Source organism: Urocampus carinirostris, chromosome 3 (assembly GCF_059441175.1).
Source record: "Urocampus carinirostris isolate Australia breed hairy pipefish chromosome 3, RoL_Ucar_1.0, whole genome shotgun sequence".
Classification (NCBI taxonomy): domain Eukaryota; kingdom Metazoa; phylum Chordata; class Actinopteri; order Syngnathiformes; family Syngnathidae; genus Urocampus; species Urocampus carinirostris.
In genome coordinates this window covers 34,259,019-34,280,124 of record NC_142351.1, presented here as the reverse complement: position 1 = coordinate 34,280,124, position 21,106 = coordinate 34,259,019, and the positions used below count along the sequence as shown (strand labels likewise).

The following is a 21,106-nucleotide window of genomic DNA, read 5'->3' as shown; positions in this document are numbered from 1 at the left end:
AAAGTGATTTTGTAGTATTTCCGTAGAAGTTTTGTTGTCGTAGACAAAGTGACAATGGGGACAAAGTTTGCACCAAAATACATAACCGCTCTTTGAGACCCCCTAGTGGTCGTGGGACCCTAAGCAGTCGATCAGTTCATTAGGCAAGCCTTATTACAAGGTTTTGGTTTTTTGGGGTTCCCTCAGCGGACAATCATGTCAGCTACCGCTCAGTGAGGATCATGTTATGTAAAATAAATACGAGTTTCTCGACCTATGAGTATTTATAAAAATGCATGTTTGTGTGATAGTTTGTGTATTTTTGCTTATCAATCAATCCAATAATGTTTTTTTTTTGTTTTGTTCTTTTCTTGTCGCACTTGCAGCAGAGATACACACACACACACACACACACAAAAACACACATACTGCACACAAATGTAAATGCAAGCTTCTGTTTTTTTTATTTATATATTTTTCATCACTTGCACGCTTGATTAAGTTATTGTTCATAACAAAATCATCCTTTTAAAAATACTTGAGAGCTACCAGGGTGGGTTTTCTCAGATAAGGAGAAAGCTCAGTACAATAAAACAACATTTCTGAATACGGAAATTGAACAAATTTTTACTATTAATTGGTTTTGATAAGGCAGTCATGCTGAAATGTTACCTTTCTCTTACGTAGTACTGAACATGAGTACAGATGCTGCCTTAATTACGAACTAGGTAGGTTCCGGACGATCTTCATAAGTTGAATTTGTTCGTAAGTTGCTTCAGTGCTATATCTTGTATGTTTAAGGTTTATATAAGTATGTTTAAGGCTGTGTAAGTAACCTGTATTGTTTTGGACTGTAAAATAAACATATCATAAAATAATATGCTCTATAGAGATAAATAAAGTGAAGTTTAACCTACTTTTGGAAGATGAGCTTCAAGAATTAGGCAACTTCCTCCTCCGTGGTAGAAAGTGGACGGAAAAAAAAAGCGATCGGACCATTTTCTCAACCGTTTCAAGCTTTCTTATTCCACTTTCATTACAAAATAAATTTCTCCTCTCTTCTTTAAACTTTACACCAACCATTGTGAATTGATGCACAAGATATTAAACAATAAAAATGTCAAAGTTCTTTACGTACGAACTAGGAAGAGGAAGCGGATTCTTTCTTCGGGGTGGATGCTGGGTGACTTCTGACAGCGCCACCACACGCCGGGGCAGTGGAAAGAAGTACTCCGGTAATGTCCTGTACTTGGAAAAAGATGTACACAATACAAAATCTAACTTACAGCAATGTCCGGGTATTTTTTGACATCCCCTCAAAAAAACGTTCGTATCTACCTTTTTTTGTAAGTCGAATTGGCGTAAAGCAGGGGAGCGTCTGTTCTTGTTGTTTAACTTTAATGACTGAGGTGAAAGCTAATTGGACATTCAGTTAAAAAGAACGATTCAGGTAACTTACTTATAAAGATATATTCTTAGATGGTAGGGCGCCCGCTTTGAGACTGGGAGGTCGTTGGTTCGCGCCTCGGCCGAGTCATACCTAAGACTTATAACATTGGTAAAATGGCGGCGCCCTCTGTTGGCTGCGGCTGCATCGGCTCGCTACAACGGGTCAGGTGTATCGACATTTCGTTCTTACAAAAGAATGACAATACAAAGGAAATTATTATTATTATTATTAAGTGTCATTTATCGATCAGTAAATCAAAAAGAAGTTTAAAACTTAGCACATCAATTACAAAAATGTATTTTTATTTTGGGTAAATTTAAAATAAATTGAAATGTCCCAAAACAATAAGTAAAGAAATAATCCAACAAACAAATACATAAATAAATAACACCAGAATCACGACATAAAGTAACAGGACCTTCCTCTTTCAAGAAAGGAAATCCCCATATATATTTCATAAATTTATTAGAGTTTATTAGAAGTCATTGTGCTCTTATAAGCAGGGTTGGGTAGGGTTACTTTAACTTGATTACTTTCAATTACTTTTGGATTACTCCGATACCAAATACGCTAATAAAAGACAAAATAAACTAAATATGAATAAAATTTATAAATTTTGTGAAGGCTTGGTGAGTAACGGAACACATGGAACGGCAAAACTTATGTTGGCAAGCTGTTTGGATTTATTTTCATTTTGTTGCTGTCGCATTTTATGTTAGTTTTGCCGAAGATCAAAGAGATCAAAGCCAGGAGAGAAAGCTTACCACGTGTTGTGAGTCATAATTGTATTCAAATTTAGTTTCTTTTGTCTTTTATTAGCATATTTGGTATTGGAGAAAGTAATTGAAAGTAACCCAGTTAAAGTAACCCTACCCAACCCTGCTTATAAGCATATCTATGAACTTGTTCTGCGACTGCTGCAGTACCTGGTTACACATTAAACGGCACCAAACATAAAATAAATTTAAAAACACTTTTTTTAAACATGGTTCGCAGTTTGCCTTGTTCCAACCATTAAAAAAAGCAGTTCGACACACATAATTGTAAGGGGAAAAAACTACTAACTCTAGAACAACACCGCCATCGCGTGGCGACAAAATTGCGCAGAAAAATGAGAGCTGTTAGGATTATTTTTAAATAATCAGTTGGAGAGGGGTGAGATCAAATGCATGGGTAGGCACAACTACTATTACCCCAAACATGTTTGTGCTGCTCTAATGCACGTTAAATATAAGCGACTGCACATCCAGCAACAACTAACAACTGGTTCCATGATTTAAAACAAAAGCTGTCTGTCAGCTTTCGTCTGGACGCGTTTTTTTCTCTTGTGATTGGTCAAAGTTTTTTTCTCATATATTTGTAGAATACTGAATATAAATGATTAAAAATTGTATTTGATCTTTTTCTTTTTTATTTGTAAATATTTTGATTTTTGGTTTCAGTGTTTTTCAGAGAAATGTTTCACGATTAGTTTTTTAACTGTTAAGTTTATTATTGTATTTTGTAGTTTATTTTTGCACTAAAAAACACTTTATTTGCCGTTTTGTTGTGCCACTCAGGGATTCTCGTTGCTTGACTTTAAAGTTGGTCAGTGTGGCATGGTTAAAATTTCAATTGGTTAAAGGTTTAGTAGAATGATAGGTTTAAGCAAATCAGTATGAATTCATTTTGTGCATATTATTACATTATTGTTGATAATATACCGACCAACGAGTTTTTTTCCACATGAACTAACATTCTCTTGGGGACTGGAGTAGACGATTAGAGAGAAAGAAAAAAGACAGAAAGGAATAAGAGAGAGCAAAGGAGAGAAAAATTGAGAGGATGGGACAAAGAAAGAGAGAGAAGGACAAAGAAAGAGAGAAAGGGAGAAAGAAAGAGAGAGAGAGCGAATGAGAGAGAGAGAGAGAGAGAGAGAGAGAGAGAGAGAGAGAGAGAGAGAGAGAGAGAGAGAGAGAGAGAGAGAGAGAGAGAGAGAGAGAGAGAGAGAGAGAGAGAGAGAGAGAGAAATGCAAGTAAAGCGTTTGTGAGAGGCACCTGGCTTATGCAACATCAAGTGGACATATTTTAACCTGCAGCTCGTTTTTCTCTTGCGCTTCTCCGAACATTGTCCCGTGGGCCGGATTTAATCCATTCGCGGGCTTAATTCGGCCCACGGGCTGCCTGTTTTATTCCACTGGACTACAGCATAGAGAAAATATCCCTCTGAGCGTATTTTATCTCCTATTATTATGTCGGTAGTGTAATAGTTGCAACGTTATTGACCAACAAAAACAAAAAATAATAACTCATATATTTATCTATTTTACTTCACCTTTCGTGGGAGCTTAAACAAAGTTTGGATTTTAAAATATGTTGATCTGATTTTATAATATGAAGGATATTATAAAATCAGACCAACATATTTTAAACTTCATTGAGGTTATAAAGTCTGTCAGCACCCTCTACTGGTAAAAGGTTAACCCAACAAATGATTGACTACTAGATAAAAGTCGGCATGTAAAACATTAAAAGTTCTACTATTTTCCATGGCATTTTACTGATCAAAGTGCAGTATATGTTCCCTATATTAAAAGCTAAACCCCAAATTATTTTATAACAGGTGTTTTCAGTTAAGATACCGTTTCTAGTTTAATTATTTGAAATTACGGTATTTTTCTTCTCAGTATTTAAAATAAAAAGATGAATCTTGCAGGTTTTATTACAGGCGGCGCTATGGCGCATTTCAGTTGTATATGACTTCTATTTCACTTGGTGCGTTATATTCTCAAAAAACGTCCTCGGAATTGTAGTTTGGCAGGATGATGCCACTCGCCGCGTCCAATAATATTCGGCCGCCGCCGCCAGCCATGTTGACTTGATGACAACCTGATGCTAAAACGTCGCGAGCTGCAGTCGGCAGCGTGCATGCTTCACCTGCACCGACTCTCACATCTCTTTCACGAAAGCAAACGCGGTGAGTCCACTGATGCCGATAGCGACTGCTCGTGATGGCAATCCCATTTTATTTCAAAATTGTATCGATGTTAGCGATGCCAGCGCCAGATAAGCTCTTTAGGCGTGAAGCTACGTTAAATGAAATCAGCATTTCTGCAACCTGGGCTTCCCCTGTCTCGCAGAATCAAAAGGAAAGCGATCATGTCGGGGTTTCGTTCTCAAAATGAAGATGAGTGGTAAATTAAGGCTTGTTGGTTTGTCGTCTTTGTTACGTCGCCGACTGTTCACGCACCATAGATCATTTTTACCTAGCTAAGCGTGCAAGCGTTTGTGCAAGACGTGTTGGTTAGCTTTGTGAGTGCAAGGCTGCAGACGTGAGGGGTGTTCCCGCCACGCTGGGTGGTTCCCATCGTGCTGGAGGCTGAAAGGTGCATTCAGTGCATCTCTTTCACAAATAAATACATGCTTAGCAATAGAGTAGGGGTCTCCAAGCTTTTTCCGAGAGCTACCCCCTTTTCCAAATGAATATAGAATAGAATATACCTTTATTGTCATTGTTACAAAATGGGTTGAACATATCGTGACAACGAAATTGGACGTGGCACTCAAGTTCACATTTAACAGTGAGGATAAAGGAAAACAAAGATGATAAAGGAACAAAGAAGATAAGATAGATAGATAGATACTTTATTCATCCCCGTAGGGAAATTCACACTTCCAGCAGTCTACCCCGTTGTTTATTAACAGATGAACATGATGCCCTAGGGGTGCTTGTAGCGAAGTGGATGACGTCACGCCAGTCCAAAAATTCGACATCCCTGCGGCAGATGGAAAACTTTTCTTTGTGAAAATCCAGGGATACACCACCTCGTGTTAGCAAGTCCGCCTCCTCTCCGATTCCCCCGGCTTTCGTGTCTCTGTTTAGCGGCGTTGAAGCCGGATTGCTCCGGGTGGCTACACGTTAGCGTCCGGAATGCTAAACGTGAGCCACATTTCCGCAAAACACAGCAACTGCGCTCCCTGTGCGCTTCGATGTTTTCCACCAGCACTCGATGATCTTATTTGGTCGTGAGTTCGCATTTACCATGATTACGGATGGTACCGAAGACTTATAACGCCGCTAGCCGCTTCGCTAGCTCCGGCTTTTCTCATCACGCCGGCACGAGAATTTTTCAGGGCAAGGAGTTGAAATTCCTTGAATACACGCATTTCTTGTGCGTTAAAACCCATGTCCATAGGATAGAAGTAATCCATAGTGTAGTTGTCAAAACGGGAAGAAAAAACACCGAAGAATGGGGAAAGAAAGTAAAACAATAGGGCAGCTGCTGGAAAAGGCAGCCGCTCATGGCAGCGCCGCTTTGATCAATTTATAATTTACACAATATAAAGGATCAAAGAAGACAAAAGTTATGATTTACACAATATTTACACAAGAAATGTGGGCATGTAGGATGTTACATACAGTTTTGGGATCGTATTAGTGCAATATGCGTGCAAAAAAAGGCAATATTGTGCAAAGTGAGCATAGGCACGAATGCAATTTTACATCTGTATGAGGTAGTGTGTTTGCAAGAGTTTCAGTTTTTTTGTGCAGTGTGTGTTAAGGGTGGTAATGGCTCTGGGGAAGAAACTGTCTCTGAGTCTGTTTGTTTTGGTTTTGTGTGACTTGTAGCGTCTGCCCAAAGGCAGCTGGTCAAAGAAGTGGTGGCCGGGGTGAGAAAAGTCCTTGATGATGTTTTCTGCTCTGCTGAGGTAGCGAGAGCAGGCAATGTCCTCCAGACTGGGTAGAGAGCAACCAACGATTCTCTGGGCTGTGTCGATGACCCTCTGAAGTTTTCCGGTCTGCTGCCACACCGTAATGCACTATGTTAGGATATGCATCCATCCAGCCATTATCTGCACCGCTTATCCTCAGTAGGGTCACTGGGGTGCTGGAGCCCATCCCAGCCATCTTCGGGCAGTGGGCAGGGGACACCCTGAACTGGTTGCCAGCCAGCAGGGCACACAGGGACAGACAACTCACTTGCTCAATCATACCTAGGGACAATTCAGACCGGCCAATTAACCTGACATGCATGTTTTTGGTAGGTGGGAGGAAACCCACGCAAGCACGGGGAGAACATGCAAACTCCACACAGATGGTTCAATCTCATGACCTCAGAACTGTGCCGCATACGCACTAACCAGTGCGCCGCCATGCTGCCCCCAAATGAATATGCATTTCTAAAATTTCTACTTAGCTTGATGACTTGCTAAATAGTTAAAAAGGAAGGAAACAGTTGCCAGATAGATAGCTTAAAAAATGCACATTTTTATGGCTCTTTCTCTTTTATAAAACCCATAAATTTGAATTTAATTTGTTGTATTTCCTGTAAAATAAATCAATAAAAAGATGAATAAATCTAATGGTTTGTTTTGCACAAATAGATTCTCAATCAATTCTCTTAATTAATTCATTACAAAGAAATATAATTAGAAGATATATTTTTTTGTCCATGAAGCTCATTAACTGTTATTTCTTTATTTAAATACAGACTCTGCCCTACTTACGAACGAGATTCCGGACGATTGTTTGCAAGTTGAATTTGTGGGTGTGTTGCTTCAGCGCTATATTTTGTATGGATTGTATGTTTAAGGTTTATATGAGTATGTTTAAGGCTTGTATAGGTAACCTGTATTGTTTTGAAATGAAAAAAATAAACGTTTAATAAAATAATATGCTCTATAACGTTACAAAGCGGGCTGAATTATAAAGCATTGTACTGAAAAACAATGCTACACATTAGGCGTTGAGATTCTTTGGTTTGTGTTCGTATCTACCATTTTGCATAAGTTAAATGGTCGTGAATAGATGAGCGTCAAGTCGTCATGTTTATTTGTATAGCCCTTAATCTTAAAGAGTCTCAAAGGGCTGCACAGATCAAAGACTACACAGATCAAAGACTATTGTGACCAAGCTGCACCATTATCTTTTCTTTTGCCTAGCAATGCTCAATTATTTATTACTGTAGCAGCAAGATGAGAGACAATTAAGTCAGCGCCCCCTAGTTGAGGTTCATGTTACGCGAAATAAATGCAAATGTCTGGAATTTTGAGTATTTAAAGGGGCGCTGTGTAATGTTTAACCATTAAATGCCGTTGTATTGTGTAGTGCAATGGAAAACAAGTGCTACAAAGCACAAAGAATAGAATAGAATATGCCTTTATTGTCATTGTTACAACATGGATATGCTGTGACAAGGAAATTGGACGACTCCAGGTCCACATTTACAGTGAGGATAAGGAAACAAAGAGATAAAGGAACAAAGAACTAACTGACTTTGTTGTAAGTAGGCTTTGTTTTCCTCCTTGGGGGGTGCTGAGGGGGGTGAGGGTCAAACAGAGTTGCTGGATACAACCGGAATGTTTGATGTTTGATCTTACATTTCACATAGTCCAGTGTTTTTCCGAATTGCTCAGTCCACAATTGAATGAATTTGGGAGTACAGTCCATAAACATGCCCGATTAAAGTCGCCGTCGACGATAAAGCTCCGTTGGGGTGTGCAAGCTGCTGTTTATTGATAGCAGCGGGCAGGAGATTTAGCGCTATGCTAACGTTAGCATCCGGTGAAACGGTTAGCGGTGTAAAGTAAACAGCAAACACATAGAAGAATACCAACTACAGACTAAAAGTGACAATTATGTCAGCTCTCACATGCTAATTTCCTGACCTTGACAAATAATTTCGGTTTACATTACTAATATTTTACCACAAACACTAATTGTTCTTGTCCATCCCTGTACGACACAATTGTGTACAGGTCAGTCCAAACAAAATGTTTTAACCCAGGTGTAAAAAAAAAAAGGTATAACCTAAAAGAGACAGTGTCCAAAATTTGTCTTGTAGATGTCGCTTTATTTGTGTAATGAAACCAAAAACTGGTGCTAAACAATAGAAACTACGATGACTTAAAGTTACCAATTATTTAGCAAGGGTTTTTGCTTTTTGGGGTAACCGTAGCAGCAGCATAATGGTCAATCATGTCAGCTCCCTCTAGGTAAGGTTCTTGTTTGTGAAATGAATGGAAATTTCTCGAACTACAAGTATTTAAAAAACAACATATATATAAAATCATAGTTATATAATCAACGTCTTTTTTAACATTAGAAGGTGCTAAATAACACACTATGCCCCTTAAAGAACAAAGCTATTAAGCTGATAACAATTTCTTTACTATAACTTATCATGTTATTGCTATGTTGTTACTGTTTTATTACCAGGTTAACTATTAAAACTGCGTTAAAAGACTAAGTCAACCAATTAAAAAAAAAAAAAACATTTCAACAGAAAATCATAAAAAATACAGTACTGGTAAGCAATTTTCAGAACAGGTCCGTTGGCACCTCAACTCTCCTTGGGAGGCACTCCGATGGCCGCAGGCTCCACATTGGAGACCCTTGCAATGGAGGGTTCACATTTTTATAAGATGAATGGATTGATGGATTTTAAGGTCCTCACACAAACCGTGCATATAACGTTGCAAACCACATACATTGATTGTGGTGCACACGTAAATTGTTGATCTTCAGCCCAAATTGATTCATCAACAGCATAAATCGCACATTAGAAACTAAAATAAATGAAAACTGATATAACGTTAGTTGTAGTAGTACAGTGTACTCAATATGATATTTTAATATACAGTAGCTTGTGATTTTTTTTATCAAACCATCACGTGCTACAGTTTCCTGAAATAAGTTATGAAGTAGAATTAGGGACTTTAAAATGACACATGGTCCATCAATGCTTCAGATACAGTACCCTGAAAAAGTTTTTGCCTTTTCCTTTTTTCATGTCTTTTTGCATATTTGTCACTCACAAAGATTTTAGATCATCAAACTGATTTCAATATCATACACAGACAACCCAAGGAAATACAAAATGCAGTTGTGAAATGGTGATTTAATTTATTATGGAACCAAAAAATTCTGAATCTATCTGGCCCAATATGAAAATGGACTTGCCCCCTGAACTTAATAGCAGGTTGGGCCACCTTTGACATACATTTACAATAATTGTAATCAATGTTCCCTCTAATCTGCGCGCATGCGCGATCGCGTACTGCCCGCACATTCTCAGCGCACAAGAAAATCTAGCCAGCTCACAAAAATCAGGGCTCGAAATTGCTAATTAAGAAGCGAATTAAGACAAAGTTACAGTGCATGAAGGTAAAAATACACGGGTTCCCCTGACGCCGTTTTCTAAATGCGGTATTTTCAAGTCTATCTCGAAGGAGAACGAAGTTGAGTAAAGTCAGTAGAGTTTTTCAAGAACCGGCTTCTTTGGCTCGGCTCACTAAATAGGAACCGTCTCTTTCAGGTTGTTTTTGCTTTTTTAATCCCTACACAACCAAATATTATGTAAAAATGTGCACAAAATGACTTAAAGGAAGGCGGGGGGGATGGATCAAAAAAGAAAACAATACCAAAATGAAAAAGTAGTGAAAAGCTGAGAAAAAAAGAAACAAAACGAAGAGGAAAGAGGAGGAAAAAATCAGAAAAAAGACAGAAAAAAAGAAGAGAAAGAAACAAAGGGAAAAAAAGGAAAAAGTGAAAAATCTCATTGTGCTTATTTTTTCAAAGGATTTTTTTTAAAAATGGGAAAAAAAAACAGGGAAAAAGAAGAAAAAGTTTGTGTTGCATTCAAATAATTTCCAATTATACCAAGTCAAGCTTGTTGCCAACATTGTACTTCGACTAAAAAATGTGATTAAATAAAGTTCTGTATTGTGCAACCGACTAAATAAGCCCCCAAAAATGTTAGTATTATGCGACAAAAGATACCAGGAAAAAAAAGAAATGGAAATCTTGTGAAAGAAATCTTGTGAAAACAAATGACGTTTGTAAGCCGTACAACCTTTGCAATAATACATTAATCAATTCAATAAGAAGTGAAAAAAAAAATTGCATTGCCGGAAACTCAGCAAAATGTAACTTGATGTCAAGTTTTGGACATGTTTGATAATGGATTAGTTGCCACAGTTAGGATTGCCGTTGCTCACTGTTGTTTCAAGCGTTGCTCACAGACTTTGTGTGAACGCTCAGACCGTTGGAAAATTTGAGGGAACATTGATTGTAAGGACTCTTTTACAATGCTGTGGAGGAATTTTGGGCCCCCCTTTTTTTAATAGTTTCAAATCTGCTGTTGTTGGAGGGTTTTCTAGCATGAAATTCCTGCTTAAGGTCACACCACAGCTTCCCAATCGGATCCAGAACCTGAGCCCTTCAGAGGTGGACTTGCTGGTGTGTTTCTGGTTGTTGTCCTGCTCCTTGATCCAAGAGCGCTAGAGTTTGAGGGCACAAAATGATGGCCGGATGTTCTCCTCCAGGATCTTCTAGTAAACGCCTGAAATCATTATTTCGTGAACCACTAGTCTAGTTGTCTTGATTCTGAGACAGCAAAGCAGCCCCAGAACATCACACTGACACCTGCTGTTGGCATAATGTTATTTTGTAAAAATGCTGTGCCATTTTTACACTAGAAGTCTTGAGGATAGTCAAGATGCTTTTTGGCAAATGTGAGTCGACTCTTTCTGTTCTTTTGAGACAGAAGTGTTTTTGCCGGGAAACTCTTGCATAGATACATCTTTTGGCAAGTGTGTTTCTTATGTATGAACACTGACTTTAACTGGGCTGTATTTATAAGGAGACCCCATGTTCTAAATGTGAATTATTCATAGTTCAGGTTACACAAGGCATGTCAAACATATGGTCTACAGGTTTGGATTCTGCCTGTCGTGCGATCTAATCCGGCCCGCCATTAATTTTTTAGTATGTCCAAAAAGAAAAAAATCCCTTGCTTATTTGTACCTAAGGCTATGATTTTTTTTAAATGAATAAAAACCAAATGCGCCTTCCTGTCACTAAAGGGCAGTAAAGGCGTAAAAGAGCTAAAATCTAGCGTTCAGCTTTTACACAAGGTTATTTCAGGAGATAAACATTTGCAACACTCAGTGTCCAAACTGTCAAACCTTCACCATTTGCCACAAGTTTTGCACTGCCAAAAAAACAACAGTGGACACGGAGTGCCGGATTTTCCAGGAGTAATAGACTGAGTATTGTATATATTGCAAACTACAGGCTATTATTGCACCATCCCCTAATCTAAAACCTTCATGAGGGCAAGGAAAACCTCAGAAACCTCAACATGAGGTAAATGAGAAAGTAACAGTGGTTAGAAAAGTGAACATTTTAAAGTTTTAAATTATTTTACGGTTACCTGAAAATAATTGTGAAGGATTATTATCTTTTCATCAGGTAGATTACTGTTTTAGTGTTAATTTAGTTGGAGAGCGAAGCAAAACTGTGAAATGGTTTTCCAACTCTTTGCACCGTGCTGTCATTTGAAATATTACTTTTCATTATTGTAACACTGAAAAAAAACAGTTTACAATGCATGATAATTCTTCTCATTTTAAATATGTTTTTGAATGATATTTTTTAAGAAGTACCACATTCCAAACAAGCATAATTGTCTGAAATGGCTGAAGGCATATAATTTTGCTTATCTCAAGAATTCTTTCCGACCTTAATACAAAAAATGCTTAAAAATGTGCAGAATTGATTGACGTGGCAGATTGCAGAAAATTGTGTTAATTAAAGTAATATTTTTGAAAAGCAAACTTTTGTAATTGTCTGCATTGCAGACTGCAGATATTTCTTTTTAATTTATTTATGTATTTTTTTTATTTCATTTAATAAATAAAAGTGATAAGGGAAAAATTGTATCTTATTTTATTTGGAGTTCCGTGAAGGGTCATGAGCATGAATGAGACTTCTTGGACAGGTGTACAGTGGTGCAAAATATTGCATTAATTCATAATTTCCAATGTCATCTTTTTAGATAAATGTGTTTTTGTAACATTCTCTCGAAGATCGCACATAATAATATAGAAAACGACATGTATTTTTATTACAATAAACTCAGTCTGTTGCTGTAGCAGTCATCACAATGCAGAACTAATGGCCTGTAATTTGACTGAAATGCTGTGACCTAGTTCACAAATGAGACTGGGGTTTTGGGTTTTTGGGGTTTTTTAAGGGTTATTGTTCTATCTTCGTTATTCATTATCCATTATCGGTCAGTTCATAATACGCTACAAAGCCTAGGAACCGGGACACTTACTCTCAGCCAAATGGCCAAGCTAAGGTCCTAGCCCTAAAGCCTTGCTGCGATCATTGCGAATGCACCGTTCCCGGAGGTACTGCAATACCGGGCCGATGCGTGGAGTGGACAGAGCAAGCTCTTATTCCATCTCCGAAATGCAAAAATCAAAGATCATGGCAAGAGGTACGGCCAAATAAGGCCAAGCTAAGGACCTAGCAAAAGGCCAAACTAAGGACTTAGCATCAAAGCCTTCTCCGCAGTCGCCGCATGGCTTTACTTTTCAGCTAAGTGAACTGATGAGCTCAATGATGGCGAACAGCCTGCAGATGGTAGCCACAACGTAAAAACTATTGTAAGCGCCTTTTACACTGCCAACATGAATCACGCTGATGCGGTATAGCCCTTAAATCCACATCATATTCTAATTTTAATTGCGTTGTAACCAATGGGACAAGCATTGCTAGATTTAGGCCATCTTGACACTTTGGTTACAACAGTCAAAACAAAAATAACAAGATGTTTTTTTTTTTTTTAATGTTTAGAATATTTATATGTGTTTAAAAACATATATAGTCTAGGCTGCTTTGAACCCTGTGTTCTGTTGCGTAACATTTCACTTGTAATCAGAGGTGGGAGGGTCAGAGAGGATTACTTAATTCTCTGCAGCTTTTCCAGATTCCATGAGAATAAAAAAACAAGTTTTTGTTGTTGTTGATTGTTTAGGGAATTGCCAAATGCTCAAGGCACTTTAGAATTGTTCTTGACTTGTATCGACGCAAAAGTAGTATGAGCAAATAGTTGACAAAAGAGGTGCAGGTCAAGTCAAGTCATGTTTATTTGTATAGCCCTTAATCATAGTCTCAAAGGGCTGCACAGACCACAGACTATTGCAAACCACAGACTATTATGATACCATCCCCTGATCTAAAACCTACATGAAGGCAAGGAAAAACTCAAAAATCTCAGGATGAGAAAAATGAAGAAACCTTGAAAAGTGACCGCACATGAGGTAATCCTCCTTTCAGGCTGACCAGGTTGCAATTGATGTTACACAGACATTGTCCTAATGAAGCATACACATAGCTCACTCATAAGATATAGAATAAATGTGTTTTAAATCGAGCTTTAAAGTCAAGTAAATGGTAAATGGTATGCATTTGTATAGCGCATTTCAAGTCAATGAAGACCTCCCTTAGCGCTTTTCAATGTGTTTCACACTTACCCATTCACACACACACTCACACACCAATAGCCAAGTCAAGTCATGTTTATTTGTATAGCCCTTAATCACAAAGAGTTTCAAAGGGCTGCATAGACCACCGAATATTGCTAACCACATACTATTATCACACCATCTCCTGATATAAAAACCATATGAGGGCAAGAAAAAACTCAAAAACCTCAACATGAGGAAAATGAAGAAACAGTTCCACTGAGGTTGTAGATCATATTACCCTTGTTTTTAACCAATGAAGAGTGATGTGTCTCAAAAATATTTACACACGTATTATTCAGATCCACAAATATATTTACAATTTACTCAAAATCTATAAACCATATGTCTTGATAAATTCACACGCAAGATTTAAAATTGCATAAGTAAATTGAAGATGTATTCATACTGGATTTCTTCATTGAATGGTAACGGAGAAAACTGAAAATCTGTTTGGCAATGACAAAAGTATGAAACCTGAATGGGTGGGTGTGATTTTGGGTGCATCCCTTAACCACACGGGTTGTAGGTGCGTCACTTCCTGCCGTGTGTCCTGGACAAGTACAGCCTGGTGGCGCCCATCCCTCCAGTAAATAATTTTGATGACCAGTTTTGCTTGAAGATAAACAAGAATGTCCCCTTCAGATTTTTTTTGCTCTTTTTAAGTTTTATTTTTACCTTTTCTTCAAACATAAGGAAAATATTGTATTTATATTTATTTGTTTAAAATTTTCAATTCAGCTGTCATTATCCGTCTCGACAAATTGATAATTGATTATTATTTTTAAATTGTATTCATTATAAACATATCATTTTAATGTAATAGTTTAACTGCAGTTAAAATAAATGTGTTTTTTTAACTTGTCTCAGGCAAGTGGGCCTCAGAATTTATTCAGTGGGCCCTGGCTCAGAAAGGTAGAGAATTCAACTGAACCAAACAAGTTGTTCTTTAGTACCTCACATAGCCTTGGTAATGTTTAACCTTGTTTCCTAATTTTATGAGTTGAGTTGCAAAACTTGTACTTGTTTTCGAGCAATTTATATTTATTTAGTCACCGATATGCATGACTCAGTTATAATGTCTTTTAACGTTATTTTTTATTTTTTTATTTTAGGTAATAAGTGACAGTGGTGGAACTGTGTTTTAAAGTCCGTAGAAAAGTGAATATGGAAAACATTTAACTCAATTACTGTCCGTTTACTCAAAAGGTGGGGTGCATGGTTTGTGTCCTTACGAAAGTTTAAAGTTGAATCTTTTCTCTTATATGTTTGTGTTAACAATGCCCAAATGAGTTCAAAGACCCTTTATGCTTTATTTTCCCCTCCACTTATATGCTTTAATCTTCTTTTTAACAGATAAATGTGGCTTGAGGGTGCTGGTGACGTTGTAATCGTCGCTGCAAATGGTAAATGGTCTGCATTTATATAGCGCTTATCAAGTCAATGAAGACCTCCCAAAGCTTTTTACAATGTGCTTCACACTTACCCATTCACACACCAATAACGGCCATGCAGCCATGCAAGGCGCCAACCTGCTTATTGGGGGCATTAGGGATTCAGTGTCTTGCCCAAGGACACTTCGACATATAACACGGAGGAGTCGGGAATCAAACCTGCGATCTCTTGTTCCCAAGACGAGCGCTTTACAGGTTTTTCTTTTATTTCTATCTGTCAGTGTGCCATGAAAGGGTTAAATTAAGAAAGGGCTTGCTTTACATATATATATATATATATATATATATATACTGGACTGTCTCAGAAAATTAGAATATTGTGATAAAGTTCTTTATTTTCTGTAATGCAATTAAAAAAACAAAAATGTCATACATTCTGGATTCATTACACATCAACTGAACTATTTCAAGCCTTTTATTATTTTAATATTGCTGAATTTGGCTTACAGCTTAAGAAAACTCAAAAATCTCAAAATATTAGAATATCATGAAAAGTATACAAGTAGGCTATTCAACTAATCACCTGAATCATCTAATTAACTCGAAACACCTTGCGAGGGTTTCCTGAGCCTTAAAAACACTCAGCTTGGTTCAGTAAACTAAACCACAAGTATGGGGAAGACTGCTGATCTGACCGCTGTCCAGAGGACCATCATTGATACCCTCCATCAGGAGGGTAAGACACAAAAAGAAATTTCTCAAAGAGCAGGCTGTTCACAGAGTGCAGTTTCAAAGCATATCCACAAAAAAAGTCTGTTGGAAGGGAAAAATGTGGCCGGAAACGCTGCACAACCAAGAGAGATGACCGCAGCCTTAACAAAATTGTGAAGAAGAGCCGCTTCCAGAATTTGGGGGAGCTTCAAAGACAGTGGGCTGAAGCTGGAGTCCAGGTATCAACAGCCACAGTTCACAGACGTGTCCGGGAAATGGGCTACAATAGCCGTATTCCCATGGTCAAGCCACTTCTGAACTCAAGACAACGGAAGAAGCGTCTGACTTGGGCTATGGAGAAGAAGCACTGGACAGTTGCAGAGTGGTCCAAAGTCCTCTTTTCAGACGAAAGCAAGTTTTGCATTTCATTTGGAAGTCAAGGCGCCAGAGTCTGGAGAAAGGCTGGAGAGGAGCAAAATCCAAGTTGCTTGAAATCCAGTGTGAAGTTCCCACAGTCAGCAATGGTTTGGGGAGCCATGTCAGCTGCTGGTGTTGGTCCACTGTGTTTCATCAAGTCCAGAGTAAATGCAACTGTGTACCGAGAGATTTTAGAGCACTACATGCTTCCATCTGCTGAAAAGCTCTATGGAGATGAGGATTTCATTTTCCAGCATGATCTGGCACCTGCCCACAGTGCCAAAACCACCAGTAACTGGTGCACTGACCATGGCATCACTGTCCTTGATTGGCCTACTAATTCCCCTGACCTGAACCCCATCGAGAATTTGTGGGGTATAGTTAAGAAGAAGATGAAAGACACCAGACCTACAAATGCAAATGAGCTGAAGGCCGCTATCGAAGCATCCTGGGCATCAATAACACCTCAGCAATGCCACAGGCTGATTGCCTCCATGCCACGCCGGATTGATGCAGTAATCCGTGCAAAAGGATTCCCAACCAAGTACTGAGTGCATCAATGGACATTTTCAAATGTTTGATTTAGTTTTGCTGTTATAAAATTATTTTTTTACTTGGTCTGAGGAAGTATTCTAATATTTTGAGATAGGATTTTTGAGTTTTTTTCAGCTGTAAGCCAAAATCAGCAATATTCAAATAATAAAAGGCTTGAAATAGTTCAGTTGACGTGTAATGAATCCAGAATGTATGACATTTTTGTTTTTTTAATTGCATTACAGAAAATAAAGAACTTTATCACAATATTCTAATTTTCTGAGACAGTCCAGTATATATAAACCCAGGAGATGGCGACAGAGAGTAAGAAAGTTTAAATCTCCGTACAGCTCCTTAAATATAAATGCAGGTCTGAAATGGTTATCTACGGCACTAAATGTGTTAAATGTAATTAAAGAGTTTCCAATGCAGGGTTACCTCCCTGTGGGCTGGGTGGGTTTGCCACTTTTTACTATCTTATGCTTTTTATTGTTGAAAGTTGACCTCCCTAAAAACATGATTTTCACAGAGTTAAAATTCAAATATGCTATCATCTCTCTTTTGCAGGATGCCATGAATCCAACCAGCCGTGTTGCCTTATAAAGCAGGAATGGGGATACGCAGAATAGGCTTCTCCAAGTTGATATAAGACCCTGGCTGCATTCTTCTATTCCTGCTTTAGGTTGTTTCATGAGCAGTGTGCATTGTGAAGTCAAAGACGCTCAATGCTCAATGCTGATGCTTCCTTCAGCTCCAGAAAGGAGCTCCTCTACCTTGATGCGCTCCCTCTGAGCAGGGGGCCTTCTGTGGACACGCCCAGCCCCGCTGACCCTCAGGTAGACCGTCTCACAGACTCGGGATCCGCCCACACCAATGGTGCCAATTCACCACGCATTTTTACCGGCGCTTCCACCTTTCCTGGACATTATAGTGCTGGAAGTGTATGTGGAGAATCACAGATCCAATTGAATGAAATCCCAGCAGATTCAGATGAACTGTGCGGATGGGGCGCTCTAACACCCAAAGCGATCCAAGTCTTCAACACTCCCCGCTGGGTGTTGTTTTTCCTATGCGTGGCCTCTTTTCTCCAGGGGCTGATCATCAACGGCTTCATCAACACGGTGGTGACGACCATCGAGAGGCGCTTCGATCTGCGGAGCTACGAAGCGGGCCTCATCGCCAGCTCCTACGACATAGCTGCCTGCATATGCCTGGCTTTCGTCAGCTATTTCGGCGGCACGGGGCACAAACCTCGCTGGCTCGGGTGGGGCGTCCTTCTAATGGCCCTGGGTTCTCTGGTCTTTGCCTTGCCTCACTTCACCACACCACCTTACAAGGCCAGTCTTTCCCAGCTGGGTGGAATGTGTTCTGCCAACCGGACCAACCCCTGCCGGGACCAAGAAGGCGGAGGGTTGTCCAGCTATCGATTTGTGTTCATGCTGGGGCAGTTTCTCCATGGGGTCGGAGCCACGCCCCTCTACACGCTGGGAGTCACGTATCTGGATGAGAATGTCAAGTCAAAATATGGTCCTCTTTACACCGGTGAGTCACATTTTGGAAATTGTTGAAAACAGTGGCTCTCGACTGGTATGACTTTAGTACCTAGAGTCTCACCCTGATTACCATATAATCCATATATCAGGCGCACCTAAAATCCCTAATTTCGCCAGAAATTTGAAGTAAAGTCATGTTTCTTGACTTCATTGTATAGCCCTTTATCACAAGGAGTCTCAAAGGGCTGCACAGACCACAGATTATTGCAAACGACAGAACACATATTTTTTGTTGATGACTAAAATAAAGGTGCTATCTTGCTACTAGCACATACCTTGTGCTTTTTCAAGATGTTCCTATCCACAAACTTTTATGTCAATGGGGTTCTATAAACTGACATAGTATGCTATTCTGCCTCAACAATGCACACACAGCTTGGCTACGTTACACTTGCTTACAAAAACCGAAAGGGTGCTATAGTTGTTGGGTAATAATGGAGTTTAACACAGAGGACAAAAAAGAAAGAAAGTTTTGTATGTATAAAAAGCAGAAAAAAATAATGATATTGATGGGTCTGAAGCAGAATGCATTTAATCGTCCAATCTTAAAGACTTGGCGATCTTACTTTTATTTTTTGATTTATATTTCTTTGTGTGTCTTTCAGAGGATCAGTGTCAAAATTAGTTACAATAGAATTGTAAATACAGTAGTTATTTTGTTATTTTATCTTTATAGCACTGAAGACATTTTTAATTTAGATTTTGTTTTGCATTTTCATGGATTCTTTCGTTTGACTCTAAACCAGTGTAAAAGACTTAAATTGTTGTATATTTTGATTTTTTTGCAGATCTGTAAATATGATAATTTATGTGCTTTTTAGAGATCCCATATTTCACTGTTAATTGAATCAAATAAACACATAAATTGTTTGACTATTGATAATAATCTTGCTTACAGAAAAAAAAATGTCAAGAAAAAAATTGAAGAAATATTCTGAAGTATAGTCACTTTCAGTCTCTGTAGTTTATATTCTTCCTTTTGCCTTACATCACTCATTTTAGGTTGCATGAATGATACAATATAGTAACATCTAGTGATCAAATATTACTCAGTGTGGCTTTAGGTATTTTTTAAACACGATAAAATATAGCAAAGCTTAAAAAAATGTTAAATGTATAGTAGAATAAAAAACTGCAGCAACGTTATTAACCAAAATCAATAACCTTTATTACCTCCTGAGCTACAGTGACCTCAAATGATAAGAAAACCTTTACAGTTTCATTTTAGGCAAATTTAAACCAAAAACTGACACCGATGTTTGCCTTGGCTCAAAAAAGGTTGAGAATGCACTGAGTTATAGATAAAGTTGTCTCACTATGTATGAAAATGACCTTTCTAAAGCCCATCTAGAACATCTTCCTGTGACTCTTGTGTTCCTGAATTCTAATGGCTTGTGCAAACTTCATATTGTGACCTTCCTAAAGAAACGTTATCCATCTTTAAACAAAGAAGCTCTGTAACAAAGAGCAGGGCCATTTTCATCACAAACCAGAAATTCTTGTGAGGGACACAAAGGAGAGAGTACCTGAGGTGACATCTCATTCTTTTAGTTTTTTTTGTCCCCAGGGATCTTCTATACTGCTGCCATTGTGGGTCCAGCAGCAGGATATCTGCTGGGAGGTTTCTTCCTCAACATTCACACCGAGCTCCACCTTACGTGAGTCTGCCTCATGTTCAATATTAAATGAGATATTTCCCTAAAATACGAGAATTCTGATTCCCTTTTGTCAACCAATTGCAGATAAATTCAGTATCTTATACAGATAGCTAGATCTACTTCATTTGCCATACATGTACACATCTGACCCGCATCCTCCAAAAATATATAAAATAATACATATGAAGTTAATATAAGTATCGAGTAAATGGTGAAGTCTCTGAAAAGGGATACTGTACAATTGTGCAAAAGTCATAGTTACGAGTACTGTACAATGGTGCAAAGGTGCAAGAGGAGCAGCTGAACAGATGTGCAAAGTGGGTACTAGGTAAACATGGTTACCATACAGTATTAAAAGAATTTTAAATTTGATGTTTTAGAAAATTCTATTATTTTTAACTAAAACTTTAAAAACAGATATGTGAAGGCATCTGGGTAGGCTTTTCTTCTATTTGCGGGATTGACTGTTTAACCATCTAATGACCAGGAGGACAAAGCTGTTGCAGAACCAGATGGTCCTGCATCGCACACTGCAGTACCTCTTGCTAGAGGCTAGCAGAGTGAACAGTCCGTGATTGGGATGAGAGGGGTCCCTGATGTTTGTGGCTCGGGATAGGCAGCACTTCTGGCCAAAGTCCCTAATGGAGGAGAAAGAAGTGCTGGTTATATTCTCCGCTGTCCTCACTATCCTTCATTCTGCAGCCTCCACACCACACAGAGATACAGTTTGTCAGAATACTCTCTATGGTGCTACTGTAGAATGTGGTGAAGGTGGGTGGGGGCTTGTGGGCTCTCCTCATCCTCTGCAGGAAGTACGGGAGCACTGTGCAGCGTTCACAGACCAGGTGAGTTTGTCCGTGATGCGCACACCTAGGAATTCTGTGCTGCTGACCACCTCCACAGCCTTGTTGTTGAGAGGTTGGTCATGGTTTTGCTGTTTTTTTCATAAGTCAACAATGATCCCTTTAGTTCTGGCAAAATTCAGGACCAGGCTGTTTTCTCTGCTCCATCCCACCAACCGCTCCCCTTCCTCTCTGTAGGGCTGGTCATTATCCTCCTTGATGAGGCCCACCACTGTTGTGTCGTCCACAAACTTAACAATTTGGTTTGTGG

The 21,106-nt window shown here is 38.7% G+C and overlaps 1 protein-coding gene and 1 pseudogene across 3 annotated transcripts in view; one reads left to right on the top strand and one right to left on the bottom strand.

Moving 5' to 3' along the window:
• Positions 1 to 4,219: 4,219 nt before the first annotated feature.
• The window catches only part of slco4a1 (solute carrier organic anion transporter family, member 4A1), a 29,027-nt gene continuing 12,140 nt past the window's right edge, over positions 4,220 to 21,106 (top strand). The window contains exons 1-4 of one of the 3 annotated variants that reach the window (XM_088331589.1): positions 4,224 to 4,385; positions 15,083 to 15,132; positions 17,350 to 18,324; positions 19,903 to 19,993. In XM_088331589.1, coding sequence (XP_088187715.1) covers positions 17,508 to 18,324; positions 19,903 to 19,993 — 908 coding nt within the window. In that variant the 5' untranslated portion in view covers positions 4,224 to 4,385; positions 15,083 to 15,132; positions 17,350 to 17,507. Of the gene's footprint in view, positions 4,386 to 15,082; positions 15,133 to 15,289; positions 15,376 to 17,349; positions 18,325 to 19,902; positions 19,994 to 21,106 lie in introns of those variants that run through there. The other 2 variants (XM_088331588.1, XM_088331590.1) reach the window with 2 other exon arrangements.
• On the bottom strand, positions 12,586 to 12,721 carry LOC148369525 (U2 spliceosomal RNA; annotated as a pseudogene).